General features: G+C 44.0%; 2 protein-coding genes across 2 annotated transcripts; both read left to right on the plus strand.

Moving 5' to 3' along the window:
• Positions 1–2152: 2152 nt before the first annotated feature.
• capza1a (capping actin protein of muscle Z-line subunit alpha 1a) lies at positions 2153–11931 on the plus strand. Its single transcript, XM_077014206.1, has 9 exons — positions 2153–2218; positions 5756–5819; positions 6110–6161; positions 8052–8109; positions 8275–8481; positions 8686–8765; positions 8900–9050; positions 9953–10015; positions 10127–11931. Exons 1-9 carry the CDS (start codon positions 2180–2182, stop codon positions 10265–10267), a joined length of 855 nt encoding a protein of 284 aa, XP_076870321.1. The 5' UTR covers positions 2153–2179; the 3' UTR covers positions 10268–11931.
• A 291-nt stretch (positions 11932–12222) lies between these two features.
• st7l (suppression of tumorigenicity 7 like) lies at positions 12223–22771 on the plus strand. Its single transcript, XM_077014209.1, has 15 exons — positions 12223–12416; positions 12882–12964; positions 13163–13322; positions 13494–13548; positions 13708–13823; positions 13995–14073; positions 14819–14907; positions 14987–15087; positions 15317–15431; positions 15601–15673; positions 15815–15917; positions 20094–20244; positions 20348–20440; positions 20537–20676; positions 22543–22771. Exons 1-15 carry the CDS (start codon positions 12248–12250, stop codon positions 22636–22638), a joined length of 1623 nt encoding a protein of 540 aa, XP_076870324.1. The 5' UTR covers positions 12223–12247; the 3' UTR covers positions 22639–22771.
• Positions 22772–23310: the final 539 nt, after the last annotated feature.

Below are 23310 nucleotides of genomic sequence, written 5' to 3' on the forward strand. Positions count from 1 at the left end.
TCTGATATGACACCTGGGTGCCTCTGTCCTCCCTTAAATTAGCCTGGATGTGTGTGGCATTCATCACCCAGGTCATCAGAGCACTTCAAAATGAAGTGTAAGTGATGTAGGTAAAGGACGTCCACTTCTATTGCCTTTCTGTGACTCTTCCAGTCTCTCTGTATCTCTGTTGCAACCTGCTGAAGACACTCTAAGCTCAGAGGGTACTTCCGTCTGAGAACATCCTGTTTGAAACCTCGCAATGGTGTGATACTGTTGATCAATTGTTAGGTGTCATCTTGGTCTCATGATGTCAGAATGTGAACAGCATGATGAGGAGGGCTGTTTAAATACCAATTCTAATTGAACCAGGAAATGTATTGGCCGATTCAGGGATCAAACACCTGTTGTGAATTTTGCTGTTAAGCTCCTTTTTAGAGAACAGCAAGTTGAGCAAAAACTACTAAAACTTTGAACAGATGGACATGTGCATTCAACATTTTAGAGAAGGTCACATTAAGTTCACCTGTAAAGGTAAGAGTGCATTTTAGGTTCATTCTGAAATTTCACCTGAAAGCAAAAATATCCCTAACTTGTTGAGTGTAGTGTATATCAGAGTCCAAGCCCCAGTGAGCAAGCCAAAGGTGACAAAGAAAAACTCCCTAGACCATGAGAAAGAAACCTTGAGAGGAACCAAGCAATAGCCACACAATAGCAGCAGTGTGTGTGTGTGTGTGTGTGTGTGTGTGTGTGTGTGTGTGTGTGTGTGTGTGTGTGTGTGTGTGTGTGTGTGTGAGAGAGTGAGAGAGAGTGAGAGAGACGTACCTGAGGTTTGGGATGCAAGATAACTTTTCCTTTTGTTATACTGGCTTTGTTGAAATGTTGTGAGGCGTAAATCAACTTCGAAAAATCTGGCACTTTGATTCCTTCCCTTTAAAATAGAGCAAACTAATTAGAAAAGGTCTAGGGTGCACAGCTACAAATCATACTTCATTGGTCATCATGAGGAACACACACACACACACACACACACACACACACAAACACGGATGCAAACTAGGAATACTTATTTCAAGTTATCAGTCATACCTATGTATGTACAATAGGTTTTTTTTTTTTGTAATTTAGGCTTTTAGCATTATAAAATGTATTACATAAAAAGTTTAAGTAAAAGTAATTTATAGAGAAAACTAGACGACAACTGTATAGTTAAAATGAACGTTCCCAAATGTTTTTTGTTAACTGTCAACCTTTTAAACTCCAAGTTGTAAATGTCCTGAAGCTCTTTTTTGTCGGTTTTCGCTTTTCTTTCCCCCCAAGAACTCCAGGAAATCTAGTCCAACTTCATATGCTGCTCTGAGGGAAGACATTGCTCCGTAGGTGACCGTAGTTTTATTTGGTGGAAGTAGCGTTCAGTTGGACAGTGACCACTCAACGATCTCTGATGAGGTGTGGACAAGTTATATTAAACAAAAGAAAACGAAAACTATGAATAAAACGACTATAAAGTGCAGAATGATATTTCATTGGTCAATTGTGAAATGTCTTGCGTATAAAACAATATACGTTTAAATTGTTTATGTAAAGTGTCTAAACACCTATAAGGGATGAACAGTACTTTTTATTTTATTATTTTATTAGATTGATATTTTGAGATACTCCCTTAGTGTAGTTGCCGTTACATAAGCGAGTAGCCCATTCTTATTTCCTTGTCATTGCTCAATGATGTACAATTACTTGGATAGACTCATCGTATTTCTGATTCACAAATGAAGGGTAAACTTTTACGGGCAAATTATATTTCCTTATTTCCGATAAGGAAATAGGCGTGGTAGATCTAAACAAAAATCGAAAAGGAAGCATGTATCCAATCGTGCCTGTAGGTGACACTGTTTCCCTTAATAAACATTAATTAATAAATAACTGACAAGCTTTTCAAAACGTTCACAATTAGTCACTAGGTTTTGTCAAAAATAAATAAATAGTAAATCCAAATCGAGAAAATTCCGAAATTCCATCTAACCCCTATAACGAGTTTATTGGAAAACGATGGACGTTACAAACAGTTGCATAATTTCGTTGCAAATTTTGTGTATACATAAACCAAAAGTAATGAAAAGTAAAATATAAGATATATATATAAAAGTGTTGGTAATATTCCCGTGATGCACTTTGACAGGGCTGGTCCATTTGAGCCAAGATGGCGGACGTAGAGGAGCAGCTCACTGATGTTGAGAGGGTATGAGGCGCTTGATTGAAACTTTTTCACTTATCTTTGCATGTTCCTGTTTCCTCGACAGTTTATTTGGATTGCCTTTAATAGCTCGACTAATTAAAACAATGGTATTCAACAATATTTGAACCCTCTTTATGCGTAAAGAGCTTGTTAGCTGGTTAGCAGCGGTACCGTAATGTGAGACGAGGGCCGTACAGCAGCTGTAACTACCGAACTGGGCCGCTGTGGAACCACCGAGTTTTACTCGTTTATTGTGGCAGTGTTTGTGTATAATGTACAGTAATTTTCACATTAGTTAAGCAATATCGTTGTTCACCCGCATTATTAAACGTTTGTATGTGCTTGAGCCGTCGTTAGATAACTGGTTAGCCGGTTAGCTTGAGGGAACATCTCGGAGTGGGCTGGGCGGATCCAGACGGTTCTGGCTGTCCGGATGGAGCAGGAGAAGTTTTGGTGTTTTTGTGTGTTACAGTTTATGATAGTTGTTGCATTTGTGAGAATTTGTGCACACACACAGCTATATATTTCTACAATAAAATGTCATGGGGGAAAAAAATAAAAGAATTGAACCTCGTTTGTGCATAGAAATAATGTGAACTTAAGCAGAATCAAGAAGTTGTAAGTTCACCCCCCCCCCCTCCTTACTGTATAAATAAAAACAGAAATATCCGTGGAAATGAAAGTGTGGAGCAGGAAGTGTTCGTCCTTGTCTGTTTGGTTTCTGCTGGTCGTCCCAGCCCTGATTCTGCATGCTGGTACATGTGAGGCTCCTCCAGTGTTCCTCCAGACACCTACTGTCTGTTCTCATCTCTTCCGGTGTTTAACCTCACTGCATCTGTGCAAGCCTGCAGCAGCCATGTGGTTAGAGTCGTGTAGAGACCAGCAAGAAGAAGGCAAGAGGTATTTTAGACGCGCTTGGAGAGGCCCCGGTCCTAAACACTACTGACCGATTTGCTCCTTCCCAGATCAGTTGGCATTAGAGTGATTGGTACGTTCCTGAATATAGTGTGGTCCTCGGACTGCTTTAAATGCAGTTGTGAGCATTGTTGACAAGGGAAGGTGATGTATAAAATTCAGCAATGTGGAAAATCCATGTTTAGTTGTCTTGTAGTTATTAAATGCGTCCAGTTTTACAGCATTACGGAAGTTGATGCTCAAGGTCTACAGTGAGAACCAACTTCCTTCCTCTTCTTAAAAAATGCACTTAACTCATTAGGCTCACTCACGAACATAAGAGACATTTATAGTTTGCAGTTTTATTGGTTTAGTAAAGTCCCTGAGGTACTTCAACCTATGTGAATGCATGGTATACATGATCATGGTATGTTCACATATATTTGACAACTAGCAGAAAGCAAGTGCAAACTTCATTGCAAGCTGGTAAGTCAACTATGGGGCCTTGAACAGTGGCCAAAGCTTAAACGAGAAGGCCCAATCACAGCATCAAACCCCAGCCCCTCTTCCTAACCCAGTGTCTGTGGTATGGAGTGGCATACCGAGCGCACTGCCAGCACTATTCTGAGAGACAAGCTCGCGAGAAACCATATCGGCGACGAAAGTCCCCAGTCCCGCTGTGGCCTCCTGTCCGTCATAGAGAAACACACCTAAGAGGAAGTGAGTACCACACGCTTCCGGTTAGGGAAAGATCTCCACACACATACACAGTGCTGCTGGTCCCAACTCCAGTCAGGGGTGAAAGGCTAGGACAAGCAGAGCTTCTGGCTGATTGTAGGAAGGCAACCGCAATGCTATGCAAATATGGAGAAAAATGCATGTCACCCATCATTGGGGGGGGGGGGTATTTGGTAAGTCACCAGTTGTGCAAGTTCTCTCACTTAAAAAGATGAGAGGTCTGTAATTGACGACATAGGTAGACCTCAACTATGAGAGACAGAATGAGAAATTGATTTTTAAAGAATTTATTTGCAAATAATTGTGGAAATAAGTATTTGGTCAATAACAAAAGTTCATCTCAATACTTTTTTATATATTATTTGTTGGCAGTGACAGAGGTCAAATGTTTTCTGCAAGTCTTCACAAGTTTGGCACACACCGTTGCTGGTATGTTGGCCCATTCCTCCATGCAGATCTATATAGAGCAGTCAGTGATGTTTTGGGGCTGTCGGCGAGCAACACGGACTTTCAACTCCCTCCAAAGGTTTTCTATGGGGTTGAGATCTGGAAATTGGCTTGGCCACTCCAGGACCTTGAAGTACTTCATACGAAGCTCAGGATCACGGTCATGCTGAAAGACCCAGCCACGTTTCATCTTCACTGGCCTTGCTGATGGAAGGAGGTCTGCACTCAAAGTCTCACAATTCATGGCCCCCTTCGTTCTTTCATGTACACGGACCAGTCGTCCTGGTCCCTTTGCAGAGAAACGGTCCTAAAGCATGATGTTGCCACGCCCATGCTTCACAGTAGGTATGCTGTTCTGAGATCTTGTGTGGAACCCCTGATCAGTGGTCTTGTAGGTCTTCCATTTTCCATATTGCTCCCACGGTTGATTTCTTCACACCAAGCTGCTTGCTTCCCAGCCTGGTGCAGGGCTACTATTTTGTTTCTGGTGTCCTTTGACAGCTCTTTGGTTTTCACCGTAGTGGAATTTGCAGTGTGACTGTTTGAGGTTGTGGGCAGGTGTCTTTTACACTGATAACAAGTTCAAACAGGTAATGAGTGGGGGAAAGAGGAGCCTCTTAAAGTAGTTACAGGTCTGTGACAGCCAGAAATCTTACTTGTTTGTAGGTGACCAAATACTTATTTCCACCATAATTTCCAAATAAATTCTTTAAAAATCAGACAATTTGGTTTTCTGAATTTTTGTTCTCATTTTGACTCTCGTAGTTGGTCTACCTTAAGTGGGAGAACTTGCACAATTGGTGACTGACTAAATACTATTTTCCCCACTGTACATGTGTGTCACCCAAAGCCTTTCTGCCTTGGACTATTGGTCTGTATGGGTGGGTTTACTTAGCTGCAAGACAGAACGTTGCTGATGAGTGTGTGATCCACGCGGCTCCCCTGTCTGCCCTTTTGTTTTGACCCCAAGTGCATGAAAGCAAATGTAGCCAGCCAGGGAAAAGCAGCTTTTCCCAGCATTCCTTCATGTTTTTTTGCTGATTCGAGGATGGGTTTCTCGTTTGACTTGCAATGGATAGATCAGTAAAACTGATCCTAGACCAGCATTAGAAGGGAGGAAGGAGAGATGACTGCTGCAGTATTTGGAAGGGCGCCATAGTGTTACCCCTCCCTGTGAACTCGCCTTTCTCTGGTGCCAGAGGGGAGGGGAGTGGCCCGGGTCCCTCAGCTCACATAAGCAATGCTAAGAAAAGCCCTCACCCTTCTAAGGAGTGGCCCACGCAGTGAGCACGTCTCGGCGCACTCAGACCTTCTCCGCTGTGGTCTCTTTAGAATAGAACCCCATGAAGCTGAACTGCTTGTAGGCCTGTGGCCCAATGTGTGTAATTAATTTCTAGGATAATAAACACAGTCTCTTTCTTAACGTTCTTCTCTTTCCCTCTCCGTCCGTCTCTCCGACAGGTCCGCATCGCTGCCAATTTTGTCCTCCACGCTCCTCCAGGAGAGTTCAACGAAGTGTTCAACGGTGAGAGCTGAAGTGTGCAGACGCTCACTAAGCCGCGTGCGCACCCTGCAGACATGGTCTCTGCTCTGGGGAAACACACTCATACGGTCACCCCTAGGCTACGCAGAAGCGCACCAACCCACCTGACTAAGCTCCCCGAGGGAGGAATTGTTACCCGGGGAGTCGTTAGGCGTGTTGGAGCAAAGAGTGCAATCCCAGGACTGTCTGAAATCTTCTGCGTTAGGGAACTTCATGTACGAGTGTGTGTGTCGGGGTGCCTGCGTAAACCGAGGGTGTTTGTGTGGTTTCAGATGTGCGGCTCCTGCTCAACAATGACAGTCTGCTCAGGGAAGGGGCGGCCCAGTGAGTATCTCACGTTTCTGTGTCTCACGTTCAGACCACGGTGGCACTGTGCCTCATGGCGTGTGTCCCTTGTTATCCCGTTCATCTCAGTCACTCTGGTTAGACGTGGCCTGTATAAGAACTTGATGCTCTGGATTTCAATGCAAGAAAAACATGGCTTCCCTACTGAGTAGGTCCCACAAACAGCTGGTCTTGGAGGAATATGTACATAGTACAGTATAGTACAGTATAGTTTAAGTCTTTGTTTTAGAGGTCCTCTTAAAGGCCATTTTTGTTCTATCTGAGGTCTATTTAGAATGTCAGTTTCCAAGTGTGAACTAAATTATCAGAAGTGTTAGTGTTAGAACTGCCGATAACTGCAGTGAAGTGTTAGAACTAAGGATTTTGAACAGAGGTGGGTAGAGTATTCAACAATTTTACTCAAGTAAAAGTACAGTTCCTTGAACCAAATGTTACTCACGTAAAAGTATGCATCCCAAAAATTTACTTGAGTAAAAGTAAAAAAGTACTTTGATTAAAAGCCACTCAAGTAGTGAGTAAATGCATGAGTACTGTCTCGTGTCAGTAAATTACATCATGGGAAATTGAATTACGGAAACAATGACTTTTAATGATAAAAAATTATTTATTATAAATAAATATTATATATAAAAATTATTTATTATAAATATGTATTTTTGTTTGTTCCTAATTATTAGGCCTGTGTAACTTGTGTTCCACAAAGGCACTAACTGATGAGACTGTCAGACAATACGTGTAGCTACAACTTGACACCAACTGAATCAATTTGTAGCAGACTTAATCATCCTATTTTGCTAGTGTGTACAATCAGTGTGAGAACTGGTTTTTAGTATTGCACTGTTACATTTAATAATTACATCATACAAACGTTATGTCTCAGATATAGCATTACACAAAATTATACATACAGCAAACTTATCACATCGTGTTTCCTCATATTTGATGGTGAGTTCTTGTAGGCTGAAATGTCCACACGTTTGCAGACACAATTGGCAGCGCCAAGGTTGCAAACTCTCACGCATTGAGCGTGAGACACATGCATTTGGCTGTCTTCACACGCTTACACGCCACACATCCGATTTCTCACGCCGAAAAAAATCTAGTTTATTTACCTCTGATCCATATCTATGATTAAATGAGTTACTAGTTCGCTCTGGCGCCAACCACCGGCGATCGATCGATCGCGATATAATACTTAATTTGTGTCCATTTTACACCCCCCCCCCCCCCGTCAACAATTTACGTTCACCACCCAAACCCCCACCCCCCACCCCGGTTTAAATCTCACTAAAAGTGATCTTGAGAACTTGGCAACACTGCAGCGCATTATATAACTGTCCTTTTACACGTTTGTAATGTAAACATTGGCTGTATGTGAGGTCAGGGATGCTCGGTAGGTTTTTCTGTCACTTTCTTGCTACGGTGGAGAAAGTTTGCGTATATGATCACGTGATTGACCGGCTTCATTTGATTGGTCATTCATATTCAGGTGCCGAGACGTTGGTCAGTCGTCTCACTGAAAAGACGAATTATTTACAAAACGAAAGTAACGCTAGCGCGCGGCGGAAATCTGATTGTAACGGAGTAAAAGTCGCGTTTTTCTCACCACATATTTACTCAAGTAAAAGTATAAGTCTTTCATATTAAAACTACCCCTACAAGTACATTTTTATCCAAAAATCTACTTGAGTAAATGTAACGGAGTAAATGTAACGCGTTCATACCCACCTCTGATTTTGAAAGTATTTTTAAAGCAGGGACAATTTAAACACAACCCAGCTTAAAAAAACTAAATATTTCATTCTTACCGCCTAATTGCACTGGCTCATGTCCTAACAGCACTGCAATACTCTTCTCTCCACTAAACAGTGCCTTTGCCCAGTATAATATGGATCAATTCACACCCATCAAACTTAAGGAAGATCAGGTAATTCACACATTTATGATTAAGATAATTTTATTGTACGTGGGGACTTATTTATTTATTTATTCATTAATTTATCCCACAAAAACGTTGGCTTTTTAACGTGATTGAAACCGTAGTACTGAATGGAGTAAAAGTGCTACTGAACACGTCCCTGTAAAAATGCAGGTGTTGATCACGGAGCACGGGGACCTGGGAAACGGGCGTTACTTCGACCCGAGGAACAAGCTGTCGTTCAAGTTCGACCACCTGAGGAAGGAGGCGAGCGAGCCCGTGACCCATGAGGGCGAAGCGGCGCTGGAACCGTGGCGAGAGGCGTGTGACGTGGCGCTGAGGGCCTACATCAAAGAGCACTACCCCACCGGCTTGTGCACCGTGAGTACTCCAGCCTCCAGGGAGAGGGGGGACAGCATTTCCCATAAGGCCTCTGTAACCGTGTGGTTAGCTCTTCCCACACATTCTCCTTTTGCGTCAGTGTGGTTAACATTTCCGCCCCTTTTCCCACGACCTGTTTTGAAGCAAGCAAGCGTTTGTTTGTGGCCACTGCCGGAGTGGGTCACGTGTCCCGTCTTCCTGTAGGTTTATGGGAAAACCATCGACGGCCAACAAACGATCATCGCCTGCATCGAGGGACATCAGTTTCAACCCAAGAACTTCTGGTAAGCTCCCTCCGGGCTGGTCTTGTGCCCCGACCTCGTCTCGCCGGATGAACGACGAGCAGTGTGTCGCGACAGTCGCGTGTGAGCGCGTTCTCCGTAGCGCCACGTTAAGCCTCTCCTCCCGTCACGCGCAGGAACGGCCGCTGCCGCTCGGAGTGGAAGTTCGGCGTGTCTCAGGGCACGGCACAGGTGGTGGGCGTGCTCAAGGTGCAGGTGCACTATTACGAAGACGGCAACGTACAGCTGGTCAGCCACAAGGATGTTCAGGAGTCTCTTGTCGTTTCGGTGAGCTACCGTTGGTCGTCTTCTACACGGGCACCTGGAACGTTATGGCTTGGTGAAGGGTGTGGTGACATACACGGCCATAATGCTTCCCATGGAATATTCTTCTTGAGTATTGAATTATAATTAGAATCTTTGTTACAAGGAAATAGAATCAATCCTATCGATGCTAACATTTGTAAACAAGAATAAAAAATAAAGTACAAGTGTAAGTAACATATTGTATAGATAAAATACTCTCAATGTGCTAAAACATAAAAAAGATGACGCATACACAACATTCCACTGAAAAGTATTCAAGAAGTGTTTAGTGCGGCTTTGAATAGAAACTCAGAGTCGATTTTTCTGGATCTTAATTGTCCCAAAAACGTTGGCTATACATAACTTGGTTTTTAATACATTGCACCACATACATACATTTAATACTTTGTTTTCTGTGTACCTTTGACCAAATTGATCTGTCATTTGGGACACCAAAAATAACCAAACCAGCAGGAGTTGCTCGGAACTGCAGTCTGATATTTATACTGGCAGCTATTTCTGCAGTTCTGTTAACTTGTTAATTTGCATTAAGTGATTTATTTGTCCCGTGTATTGTGTGTTTAGTTTGATTACATACAGGTGCCCCCATAGTGGTTAGATGTCAAACTACTTCTATGCACCTACATGCGGTGCAGAGCACGTTTAGCTAGCTTTAGTTAGCACATTTTAGCATGCATGTTTTATGATCACCCTTCTAAAACACTGGTAATGTGTCTCATTGCCTGTGTATTCATGGACATGCGTCAACATCCAGGCCCTTTGAGCAGCTCTGGGAAGCTTCAGTGCTTTTTAGAGCAACTTTCTCGTTTTTGCCTTTTTGTTTATTCGTGTTTTTGTATTTCCGTGTCTCAACCTTTTATTAGAATGCAAAGCAGACTGCTGAGGAGTTTGTCAAAATTATCGAAAATGCAGAGAACGAATACCAGGTAAGGGACCGTCACTGAAGTGTTGGTGATTAAACTTCTGACGAGCTGCACTTTGTGTCGTGCGTGCGCCATAAGACCAAGAGATTTGAGTCCTTCTCTTCTGACCCCCAGACGGCCATCAGTGAGAACTACCAGGCCATGTCCGACACCACCTTCAAAGCTTTACGCCGGCAGCTTCCCGTCACACGCACCAAGATTGACTGGAACAAGATCCTTAGCTACAAGATCGGCAAGGAGATGCAGAACGCTTAGACCTGACCCAGCATGCCACCCTCTGCTCGCGTTACAAGCCAAGAAATGAACTGAGAGGGGCCCAGACCTGCTCCCCCCTCCCCCGGGGGCCGGGCAGAGAGCACGGGCTCCTACCACAAGTGTGCTAAGAAATGGTCCTTCTGTTTTGTTTTTGTTTCTAATTTTAATTTTACAAAAGCCAAGGTTTGACCTCAGCTGAAGAGACTGCCTCCCTTTTCTGTACGTTCTGAAGGCTGTGGGCTTGTTGAAATAAATTTAGCAATGGTCCTTACTGTTGAACAAATACCTCCTGCGACACCAGTGCACAGGCTCTGATGGGTATGCTGCCTTCTGCACATGCTCAGATAGGTATACTGCCCTCTGCACATGCTCAGATGATAGGTATACTCCCTTCTGCACATGCTCAGATGGGTATACTCCATTCTTTATTTTGTCCACCCCCACACCTGCCTGACTCGCTCCCCTTACACACGCCACATTCTGAGGGAGGGTTTCTGGACACGGATTAAACTTTAGACCTTAGACATGTCACATCTGCATTAAATGAATGTTTCTTAAATATTTGAAGACTTTGGTTTTTAGCTTTCGTACAAAATATATATTTTTTTCTTCACGTACAAATGTCATGGCCAGATGACGAGAGCAGTGACAGAATGAAGCAATACAATGAATAAGAAAGGCTTGTGGTGATTACTGTGGTGATGCTACCCACACTTCAGGCCAAATACCATCCGCATGAGTTATAACTCTGACCTCCATGCTTTTCATTATAAGCCAGAAGATTTGTGTGGCGTAGATGACCGCAAGATTGTCCCAAGTACTCCGTAATGGCTGTTTTTGGACTGAAAAAATGACAGAATATATAACTCATTGTTGTTGCCCACAAGGTACCAACCATTAACTCAAATTCTCAATATGTCAACCTGTAGTTTTTACTTGTGTATTTAGTAGAAATAATAACCTCCACCATCATGTTTATCTGTATCTAATTTTTTTTGCCAAATGCCCATGTAGTCTCCTTGGCTATATTATTGCTAAATAATTACCAAGTCTGTTATTGTTTGTCGTAATCTAAGCCTTTATAGTCAAGCCATGTTACTGAAAAGTTTAACATCTTACTTTTAGATAATCATTATAATGTAAGCCCATGTCCGTGAAGCCACCCCTAGAAGTTTAGGCTATGTGACCACATAGTGCTTGATGTGTATAGGTTACTGATGGGAAAATGAACTGTTTAAGTGACTAAAGACTGAATATTTTTGAGGGGTATTATTTTGATTTGTCAGCTGTGTGAAAACACCACCAAACGGTTTGCTTTATTTGTCTCCATCTGCTACCTGTTTGATGCCACTGTGTGTGGTTAGCACAATAATAAGTCTCCTGACAGCCCTGTGTGTGAGGTGACATCTTATATACTTTGTTGATCATTTTGCCAAAGCAAGACGCACTGTATGGTCAACGGTTTCAGGTTTTTAATGTCCCTACTTCGCTTATTGGAAATGGTCATAATATCGCCATCTGGTGTGTAAAACTGGGATATTAATAAGCAGTTACACAGAAAGTTTACCCTCAACTCTGCCTCCTTCCCAAGCATTTATTGCTGGCTATTTTTTACAAAGTGTATGAACAAATGTGATCCCAGAGGAATAAAGGATTTGCACCAACTGCTTTTGTTATTGGGATTTATTATTATTTTTTATTTTAAACAAGGTTTGGGGAAGGTAAAAGGGCTTGGTTATCTTTAAATGTCGTTTCAGAAGTGTTTAATTTATATATAAGATTTCAAATATCTTCGTGAGTAGCGTATACAAATGAATCCCCTCCGTGAAATGAAATTTAAAAGCGAGCAAGTACGGAAATCAGAATCGTTCGCGTCCCGCATACAGATAAACGGGACGTTGGCGCCCTCCCGCGGACGCTCGCCGGTACTGCAGCCTCCAATATCCCATGATTCTAATGTTTACAGCCATCCGGTGAAAAATGGCGGACGACAACAGCGGCAATCCTCAATCTCATGGATTCGCAGAGAGGTTGAAATCGTGGCTGTCCTGGTCGTGGACGTACGTCTGTGCAGTTTGGTTCGCCATGGTCTTATCTATGATTTACGTGCTGCGAAGTCCGCTGAAGCTTCAAGAGTCTGTCACCGCGGGTAACGTATTCAACACAATGTGATGGTGGCCAGCAGCTAGGGGCAAGATCAGCTCTCGCTAGCTGGAGGTTCCTCAAGAAAGTTCTGCTCTATCTTCTCGCCTACATCTAAGTTAGCTAGCCAGTACCCCGCAGCTAGCCAGCTACTTGCAGGATATAATTAATTATTAGTATTTTTTTCCTTTTTAGTGTATTCTGAACATGTGAAAGGGTTGCCTGACTGTAACTGATAATTGAGATGATTGAAGGAGCTTCTTATCTGTGGACGGCAGCTCCAGTGTGGTCCAAACGTTCTGCCTCTGTGAAGCACTTTGGGTGGTTTTATATATTTTTAGAATTAATGTTTTCCATATTCTTCGACCTAGCTGCCTATAGACCTGTTACTGGATGTATATCTTGGATGCAGCTCGTATGATTTTAAATGAACATGGCACTAAAGGTTTATATGTTGAACTTTTTCCTACAGCGTCTGTGTTTTTAAACACTCTTACACCTAAATTTTATGTTGCCCTGACTGGGACCTCTTCTCTCATCTCTGGTCTTATACTGGTAAGGTTTGTTTTGGCTGTCAAACGTTAGTCAATGACATGTTTGCCAAGAAGTAAGAATGTTAAATGAAGTGAAAACACTTTTGAAAAGTCACACGCAGTTGTCTCTACACGAAAGGAGCTTGTAATGAAATGTGAGTTGTTCTCTCACTATCTCGCTTCCTCTGTCGCCCTTCGCAATCTTTCTCTCCACCTTCAGATATTTGAGTGGTGGTATTTTAGGAAGTATGGCACGTCCTTCATTGAGCAGGTTTCTGTCAGCCACTTGCGCCCTCTTCTGGGCGGGGTGGAGAACAGCAGCCCTGCGGGTCTCTTCACTTCAGCTACTGGGGAAGTGGAGCCAAGGCCGAGTGTTTCAGGTAACCAAGCGTTCCTCCCGGTCCATATAATATCAATATACCCGTATATATTCACTCTCCGTCATTTGTGTGGCTGGTATTCGAAATGCTTGATTTTACTGTTCTGTTTTAATGTGTGTTGTTTGATGTTGCCGTGCTGTCCACTAAACTGTGATGTGCGTCTGTTCTCAGAATGTAAAGTGTGGAGGAACCCTCTGAATCTTTTCCGAGGTGCAGAATACAGCAGGTATTACGGTATTACTGCTCTGCCTCACATTTTTACCTCCTCTAAGCAGTAGCTGTAGCAGTAGTAGTATTAGTAGTAGTTGCACCTTTTCGTGTGCAACATGTAATGTAGTGCATGCCTCTACCAACTGGTTTTCTCCGTGTTCTCCCACCTGTACAGGTACACGTGGGTGACGGGTAGAGAGCCCCTGACGTACTATGACATGAATCTATCAGCACAAGATCACCAGACTTTCTTTACCTGTGACACGCAACAACTCAAACCAGAGGATACCGGTCAGTTTTAGAACCCTCAGCTTATACACCTGTGGAGCATATTTAAATCAGTAACTGGATTTATGCCAAATAAGCAGTTTTTCAGTGCATTTGCACATGTGCTTGTCTGTGTGTGTGGGCGTGTCTGTGTGTGTGTGGGCGTGCCTGTGTGTGTGTGGGCGTGTCTAACAGTCATGCAGAAGGCCTGGCGAGAGAGGAATCCTCAGGCTCGTATCAGAGCAGCCTACCAGGCTCTCGAGCTAAACCATGAGTGAGTCACATTTCGTATGTTTCATTTATGTCCTTTTTATCATAACATCGTTTCTTGGTGAATCGTCTCTATTTCAGATTATAGGTTTATATAAGGGTTCACAATATCTTGCCGTATCTTAGTTGGGAGACTAGCAGAATTATACTTTTTTGCACCAGCCAGTCATAATTCATGTCCTTGTACAAGTTTGTAGGTTGTCAGGGAGGCGTGTCAAGAAATTTTCAATCATGGCTACAGTAACACGTGTGTGTACTGGTGTTGTGTTTGGATAATTGTGGACTTGTTCCTGTGTGTCAGGATGAAGAGAGTATGAGCTATTTGTCCATCAAAGAAATGTGTTAACATGTCAAGAACATTGCATAAATGTAGCTTGCTACCAGGTTTGCTGTGTGTAAACAGAAGATTTCATGGAGTAAAACATCATTAGGTTTTTGTAAATAAAGGTACAAATACATGTTTTAATATCAGGTAACTGATAACTGAAATCACCAGCAACAACAGCATCCCTCTTTTTCTAGAAGACTAGAATAGAAAATGGCGGAACTTCTCACATGCTAGGCGTCTTTGTCAGGGTGTTGTGGGATGTCTCAGATACCACATTGCTTTTCTTCAATTATATCACCGTACAAGGCCCATTGCTCATTGCAGATGCTCATAATTGAGGCAGACGCAGTCTGATTATGATAAGATTTTGTCACACACACACACACACACACACACACTCTTGCCTGCTTCCTTTTCCCAGATGCGCTGCAGCGTATGTCCTGCTGGCCGAGGAGGAAGCCACCACCATCGTGGAGGCTGAGCGACTGTTCAAGCAAGCGCTGAAGTTCGGTACGTTCACACGTTCACACCTACAGTCAGAGACGAGGGGGTTTCCTTATGCCAACGCAGACTGTTCTTTATACCTCAGCTGGAAAAGATACGAATCTTCTGGTGTACATCAAGCGCAGACTGGCCATGTGTGCACGGAAACTGGGGCGCATCAAAGAGGCCGTGAAGATGATGAGAGACGTAAGACCTGTAACGCACACTGACACACAAGATAAGCAGTAATGGAGTGATGCTAATGATCCTGTCTTCTTTATCTGAGTACCTGATATTCATTAAAGGTTTTACAATCTAAATCCATCGGTTAATCAAGGAGGTCGTGAGGCATTGTTGTCTCTCATAGTGCCACACGTGAATGTTTTGGTTTCTTAATGCTTGTGTTTATTTCCCATCTGCTTTATCTCTTTTGTAGTTAATGAAAGAATTTCCCTTACTTGGAATGTTAAATATTCATGAGAATCTTCTAGAAGCACTGCTGGAGCTTCAGGCATATGCTGACGTACAAGCAGTCTTAGCAAAATATGACGGTGAGATGTAGAAGTGACCTAGTTTGCCTCATTTCCTACTGCAGTATTCCTTCCAGAGAATATCCAGTATGTGTATTACGTTTGTGGTTGGTTAGAGACATTAATCTGGATCTGTCAGTAGTTGCAGAAGTTTAAACTGAATCAGAACTTTCTTTGTCTTTGCTTCCAGATATCAGCTTGCCAAAATCAGCTACTATATGCTACACATCTGCCTTATTGAAAGCACGAGCAGTATCAGACAAGTAAGAGCGGGGAGTGACTATGGTGTGTGTGATCTAGTGTGATCTAGTGATCTAGTCCATAGTATTTTCTTATACGTCATTAGAATCGTGTTTGTGTGTGTGTGTGTGTGTGTGTGTGTGTGTGTGTGTGTGTGTGTCCAGATTTTCGCCGGAGGCAGCCTCTAGGCGAGGTCTTAGCACAGCAGAGATGAATGCAGTGGAGGCCATACACAGAGCTGTGGAGTTCAACCCACATGTGCCAAAGGTTAGCCAACCATCACCCACTGCCTAGTCTGTATGCATTAAGGTTTTTGCTTTGCAATGTTTCTAGCTTGAAAATGTCTGTGCTGTTGGCACTGTTAACATATGAAATGTCATTGTGTCCAAAAACTGTAAAGGCACCTGAAAACATTGTGAGTGAGTTAGAACAGGACTGTGTTTTAAGGTGATATTCACAAGGAATAAATTGTGATGAGTAGTCAACTGGATCAGATCGTCTCTAAAACTACACGTGTTCCCAGGATGCAGTGGTTAGAACCTGTCAAGAACTATGCAAGGAAGGACAACCAGTTAACCGTATCATGACGTGCAAACACAAGTGCTTCACAGCCTGTCACAGATGGGTCTACATAGCCACAGTCCAGTCAGAGTGCCCGTGTGGAGTCCTGTCAAACTAGAACAAGCATGTGGGCATCACAACTGGACCTTGAAGCAATGGAAGAAGGTGGCCTGATTAATCACGTTTTTTGCTTTTACGTTTCACGTGGGTGGCCGACTGCGTGAGCATCGCTTACCTCGGGAAGAGATGGAACCAGAGTGCATATGTCAGGGAGGGAAGAACGTAGAGGTACTGTGATGTTCTGGATAATATTGTGCTGAGAATCCTTTTCCTGGCAATCGTGTACATGTCACTTTGACATGTACCACCTACCTAAACACTGTTGCAGACCAATACCCCTTCATAGCAACAGTATTCCCTAATGGCGGCGTACTCTTTCAGCTTGGTGTTGGGACGCAATGGGGGAACCACCTCACAACATACAGCACTTAAAGGATTTGATCAAGTCTTGTTGGCAAATGCCACAAGACACCTTCAGATGTCTTGCAGAGTCCGTTTCTCGACGGAGGAACGGTCATGAGAACCGGCAGTAAATTAGTAGGAGGAAATCAAAGGTGTATAGGGACCATCTAAAAGGCCAGTGGACATTATTGAGGACACTCAATAATACATCCTCTCAATCCACATTTCAAATAGTTTCAGGCACTTGCTGTTGAATGTCAAGGGTGACTAGGAGCATCAGTAAAAGCAGGGAACACATGAAATCCCCTATGCTATTGAAAACCATTCGCTTTGTCTTTCTACATTGGTTTCCAATTTACTAGTGTGACATCACCTTTGAGAAGCAGTGACGTGTGTTAAGAACCTCACTGTACATGTTTTCATTGAGTGAACCAAGCACATAAATAGAGTCAAGCCAGGAAGCCTGCACACCCTTTGACTTTCTCCACACTTTACTGCGTTTGACATTTCTTCCAGTAGACTGAGTTCATTTTTGGCCTCAAACATCTACACACGGTCACCAATAATATAAAAATGAAAACGGTATTTCAGAAAATATGCTATTTTATTTTACTGACACAAACCATTTAGGGGTTACAGATCTGTACACGTCTATGACCGAATACTTTGTTGATACACCTTTGGCAGCAATTACAGTTTCAAGCCATCTTGGGAAAGAGGCTACGAGCTTGGCACACTTGTTTATGGACGTTTTTGCCCGTTCCTCTTGGCACATCTTTGCAAGCTCCATCAGGTTGTTTGGGGAGCGTTGGTGCACAGACATTTTCAGCTCCTTCCACAGATGTTCGATTTGATTCACATCTGGGCTCTGACTGGGCCACTCAAGGACATTCACATACTTTCTCTGAAGCCACCGCTCTGTTCTCTTGGCTGTGAGCTTTAGGTCGTTGTCGTGTTGGAAGGTAAATCTTTGCCCTAGTCTGAGGTCCAGAGAACTCTGGAGCAGGTTTTCCTCACGGATCTCTTTGTACTTGGCTCCTTTCATCTTTGTCTTCATTAGGACTACTCACTCCCGTGTCCTTGCTGATGAACACCCCCACGTCATGAGGCTGCCCCGTGCACAGTAGGGATGGCATTAGCCACACGATGAGCAGTGACTGGTGTCCTCCCCATTTCATGCTTCTTATTCAGGCCAAAAAGATTTTATTGTTTCGTCAGACCAGAGAATTGTGTTTTTCATGGTTTGAGTGTATCTTCTGGTGAAACTCCAAACGGACTGGCGCGTGCCTTTTATTAAGGAGCTGCTTCCATCTGGTCACTCTACCATAAAGGTCTGATTTGTCGAGTGCTGCCAGGATCGTTGGCATCTATTGAAAGGGTCTCCCATTTCCACCAGGATAGGATCAAACCCCAGGTGTTCCTCAGGTTCCTGCTCACCACCGTGGCCATCTTTCCTGGTTGCTCAGTTTGGCCAATCAGATCTAGATTCTTGGTGGCCACTGTGTTCTTTGTACCATTCTCTAGATATATGCCTTGACATCCTGTTTCTAAGGCAATTCCTTTGACTCCTGGCTTGAAGTTCGCTCTGACATGCCCCGCCAAGTGTTGGCAATCTCAAATCATTTCAATTCAACTGAATTTACCGCAGGTAACATCTCGAGCAGCAGCAGTGGAAACAAAATGCACCTTAGCTCACTTTTGATTGTCGTATCAAAGGGTGTGTACACTTGTGTACAAATTTAACATTTTCATATTTAATATATTAGTTTTGACTTTGTAAACATTGTTGATTTTTGTATAGTTGTTTAAAGCCAAAAACTAACTTGGTCTGTTGTCGAATGTCTGTTGTGTAATAAAACGTGGAAAAGGTGAAGGGTTTGCAGACTTTTTGGCTTGTCTGTAAGTAAAAACCAGGCACCTGAATTTTAAAACTGTTTATATAGATCAAGAGCAGGACAGATGGCAACTCGCATCCTTGGGGGGGCACCACAATTTGCCATTCAGTCCTTCAGACGCTATTCCATTTACAGTCTTTTGGGGACAATCTGACAGAAGTGCCTTGATCCTCAGTTAATTCCTCCATTCACCCTTAAATCTATTAAGAACAGCAGGAACAAAACAAGGGCTTGGATTTTCGAATGGTAATTGCACATCATTTGGGTACAAAGCTGATATCCTGTACGTGAGGATGTCTTTAAACAGGCCCCCAGCCCCGCTCACTAGTTCAGCAGTAGCCAGTAGGTGGCGCTGTTGCATTGTGACGAGCTCCACAGTTGGCCTGCACTCTGTCCACGCTCCCCGAGCTCTGAAAGAGTTTTTCAAAATATGCAGGTGGAGCATTTGGCTTGACAACAGGAAACGGGCCTGAGCGCATGTTGACAGTAGAAATATATCCCGTCTGTCTTCTTCTGGGTCCTTTTAAGGCAGCTTGCCACTTTGAAGCCCCCATGTCCCAGCTGTCTCTGTGCTTGGCTTCAACTTGCCCGTCCATAAGACACCCGCACCTCCACGTCCAGCCTCAAACAGCGCTGGATCAGACTTCAAAAGTGCACCTGTCTAAAATGAATGCCACACACGAGCACCTGCACCTTCGTGTGAGCCTGTGTGAGTTCACATCTGAGCAGAAACGGGTCACGCTTCATGCTGGGTTCTCTCTTCTACCTTTTAAATAATCATTTAAATAATAACGAGTAATACATACAAGTCATCGCTCACTCTTGCTGGTGTATTGGAAACTGCTCCGTGTGATGTTATGGCCCGTTCTGTGAGAGTCATAAAGTGAACAGAGTGCATTCTTCTGCGGGATACAGGATCCTGATACAGGATGATTGTTACCATTATACAGGAATGTGCCATAAGCAAACAGCCGTGGAAGCCAGTACACTGGCCCGCCCCGTGCCAGATCTCCGTTCAGCCCCCCCAGTGGTCATGTCAAAAGGTGACGACTGGCGAGAGACCCAGGCAGAGGCTTAGCTGAGGAATACTGGCTTAAGAGAATGCCCACCCCCCCACACACATAAAAGGCCATACAGATGACATACTATCCCCACTTCAAAGGAGAGTGTGGGCGTATGCCAGGAGATGCCACCAAGGGCAGCTGCCAGTCTAATGCCAGCAGTAATCACTAGGCTGGTGTGTGTGTGTGTGTGTGTGTGTATATGTGTGTGTGCATAGGCACACCCATGGGCACAGCAGAGTAATAAAACCAGTGCATTTAGGCATCAGTAAGGGACCAACTGTGTGATGGGGGAGGTTATTCCCAGCAGACAGACTAACGTTCTTTGTTCAATCGGCAGACGGGCGAGTTTGGGGAAGGAAGACGTCCGTGCAGCTACGGCCTACACGGCCTGGTGCACACCACCTAGACCACCATGATGAAATAACACTCTCATTCCCATATGTTGTGTTTGGTGTGTGTAGTATCTATTAGAGATGAAGAGTCTCATCCTACCGCCAGAACACATCCTGAAGAGGGGCGACAGTGAAGCCGTGGCGTACGCCTTCTTCCACCTACAGCACTGGAAGCGTGCGGAGGGGGCCCTCAACCTGCTGCACTGTACCTGGGAGGGCAGTATGTACATACACACAGAACAACCAAGGGGATCCATGCACAATAAAACTAACAAAAAAAACCCCTCTTTGCTGACATTAACCCTCTTCATTCCACTGTCCAGCATTCCGGATCATTCCGTACCCACTGGAAAAAGGTCATTTGTTCTACCCGTATCCGGGATGCACAGAGACGGCCGACCGCGAGCTGCTGCCATGTCAGTATGACTTCCGTATGATCTGAATTTGTGAAATGTGGCCTCCCTGTCTCTCTTGCTTGCTCACACCTCACACACTCTCTCGTTCTGCTTCAGCGTTCCACGAGGTGTCCGTGTACCCGAAGAAGGAGCTGCCGTTCTTTATTCTGTTCACAGCAGGCCTGTGTTCCTTCACCGCCATGCTGGCCATGCTCACACACCAGTTTCCTGACCTCATGGGAATATTCGTCAAAGCAGTAAGTCACGGACGCAGCCTCTCCTGCTCAGGAAGCCTGTATTATTATTATTATTATTATCCACCGTCACCATTGGATCAGGAATACACTGTTCGATAAGTCTCATCCTCTGTCAGCTAGATAGATATGATGGTCAAATGCAAAAGAATTGCGTGAATGAAAAAATTGTAAGTTACACGACCGTAGCGCAGACGGATGTTCAGTTTGCAACGTAGACAAGTGAGACTGTCCAGATCGTCAGGCGGAGAGCTCAAATTTTGTGTTCATGAAAAAGGTGATGAAGATACCTGACCAGGCCGTTTCATTACACACAACGAGACATGGTGAAACATCGCAACTGCCCGCCCTGCCACAGACTCTACTCGTGCACCAGCACTCAGTCACACTGGCTGTCCACATCCAGTGAGCCTGGTACTGTTACCTCACAGCTTCTGGGAGGGGCGAGCACGCGCGCTGTGAACACTCTCCGTCTTTTTATTAGGCCTTCATCGGCGAGCCTGGCCCAGACTCTGTAAATACACCCGTGCGCTGCAGCCTCTTTTCTAGAGTCTTTTGTTTTGGGAACGACCGTGCACAGACGGCACGTTTACGGCCGAGACCCGCGTCTGCTTAGTGTAACGGGAAGCACGAGCGTGAGTAAACGTGGTAGGCAGGGAGGAGGAGAGGTGAGGAAAAGCAGAGCTCTCTGGCCTTTTTAATCCTGCCCACATTAGGCGTGTCCGTGCCCTGCTCACGCTTTGGGCCTTGGGGCAACAGCTTTCAGTGTGGTGTGACGGAGGCCCTCCAACAGTTTGTCTCCATCCACTGTTGACCATGCGCTGCACGAGGCATTTTTTATGTTAGCTTGTTTGCATGCTCTTATGGCTACTTGTGTATTTTTGGAAAGGCCAAAGGAGTTCGGCCATTGACCCAGACTGACCAAAGAAGTTTGGCTGTTGCCAGTGACTGACCAAAGCTTTTCATCCATTGACCCAGACTGACCAAAAGAATTCACCGTTGCCACAGATTGTTCAGAACGTGCTTTCTCCATGCCCTCATTGACCTACATGCACTCCAACATGCGTAAGATTCCCAGGTACATGCACCCATGCCATCCTCCATGAGGAGGAGTGCCCGAATTTGTTCTAGTAATAAACGAAGCAATATGAGGAACCTGAGCCGCATTGGGCGCTATCTTTTTATCGTCCTCGTTCGTCATGTTACAGCACGTATTTACATTAGCCTTATCTATTCACTGGATCTGCATTTAAAATTGATGGTTCCTCTCCGGCTCCATGTCCGAGCATCGCTGCTTTCCCTCCGCAAGCCTCCGCCACATTTCAAACTTCCGTTCCCATATTCCGTCATAAACATCTGTTCGTCCGTGAAACGTATCACTTTGTAAACACATTAAGGGCTTGTTTATGGTGGAGGGAGCTGTGGGCCTTCAAACGCCTTTCAGATGCGTGGGTCCACGCCAGCGTGCAGTCATGGCCCTGTGTCTTGGCCCAGTGTTTGTGTCTGGGCCCGTGCCCCTCTTGAGCCTTGATTCGAGCTTTAGCGGTTGGAGGCGCAGACTTTATCATTTTTATGAAATATTCGGGACATTTAAAACAAAGTCTTGACAAATGGTAGCATCTTTTTTTCTTAAGTTATACTCACTGGCCATCAGTGAACAGATCGGTAATCTTTTTCTCTTTTGTTTTGCTCTTCTTGACACCGCAACAATACAGTCCTTTGTTCATTAGTGTCGGAGAAGTTGAACAGGGCCGTGTAATTAGCATACTCCTGTTTCGGGCCCTCCCACCTTTAAACACCAGTGATGCATAAGACGCTGTAAAGTATGTTTCTACACTGCACTTTCTTACACTGACTTTTCTTTCTCAGTTTTTCAGCACCCTATTTGCACCACTGGGATTTTTTGCAGACAAGATGGAGAGTTTCATGCCTTCCTGCCTTTGGTACCAACTGACCAGAATCTAAAAAATGAGCTTCCACACACACTCTCACACTCACTCATGGACATCAAGATGCAGATCTACTGTATGTGTAGCATTAAATGTTCTAAGAGGGTCATGGGTGACGATATTAACAGTAATAAAATGTTTTGACTGTTGTCTTTGTCTGACTCTGTCTTACTTTATCATATTTGTAAATTAGCTAGTGTGGTCTTCTCATGTGTAGAGTCAATCTGGAAATATTTTGAATGCCGTCACTTAAATCACTTCATGACCGATTATATAATTTATATTTCCGTGCCATAGCTATGAGGGCAGGTTTTTCAGTGGTATAGATAAAAGGTGCCACGCCATACCAACGAACTTGCCATCCACATGCATATATCAGCGTAGTAGCAAAGCAGGTGAAAGTTTTTACACCACAGTTATAGGTCTAGAAAAGAGGTTTCTTCAGCTGGTTTCAGACAAGGGGAAAAACATCTTGTGGATTAAAGGGACCAAAGAAGAATGGTGAGTGTCGTGCAAGCAAACAGACCAACACCACATTGCCAAAACACATCCAACTTCATTATCGGTGTGCAGATTGTCTCAGATCACACCCATCTGTCCTGTGTGGGCTACTACTGATGACCATCTGCTGCTGTTTTCAGCAATGAACATAAAAGCAAATCAATTAGTATATGTGCATCAAAACTTG

The sequence above is a fragment of the Brachyhypopomus gauderio genome, chromosome 8 (assembly GCF_052324685.1).
Source record: "Brachyhypopomus gauderio isolate BG-103 chromosome 8, BGAUD_0.2, whole genome shotgun sequence".
NCBI classification, from domain to species: Eukaryota; Metazoa; Chordata; class Actinopteri; order Gymnotiformes; family Hypopomidae; genus Brachyhypopomus; species Brachyhypopomus gauderio.

Excerpts from the sequence above, each read along its gene's own strand:
- st7l (XM_077014209.1), top strand. The coding sequence starts at position 12,248 with ATGGCGGACGACAACAGCGGCAATCCTCAATCTCATGGATTCGCAGAG. Across the intron at positions 20,441-20,536 it reads CGACCGCGAGCTGCTGCCAT|CGTTCCACGAGGTGTCCGTG; the intron begins GTCAGTATGACT and ends GTTCTGCTTCAG. Across the intron at positions 20,677-22,542 it reads TGGGAATATTCGTCAAAGCA|TTTTTCAGCACCCTATTTGC; the intron begins GTAAGTCACGGA and ends TTTCTTTCTCAG.
- capza1a (XM_077014206.1), top strand. The coding sequence starts at position 2,180 with ATGGCGGACGTAGAGGAGCAGCTCACTGATGTTGAGAGG. Across the intron at positions 8,110-8,274 it reads TCAAACTTAAGGAAGATCAG|GTGTTGATCACGGAGCACGG; the intron begins GTAATTCACACA and ends GTAAAAATGCAG. Across the intron at positions 9,051-9,952 it reads AGGAGTCTCTTGTCGTTTCG|AATGCAAAGCAGACTGCTGA; the intron begins GTGAGCTACCGT and ends ACCTTTTATTAG.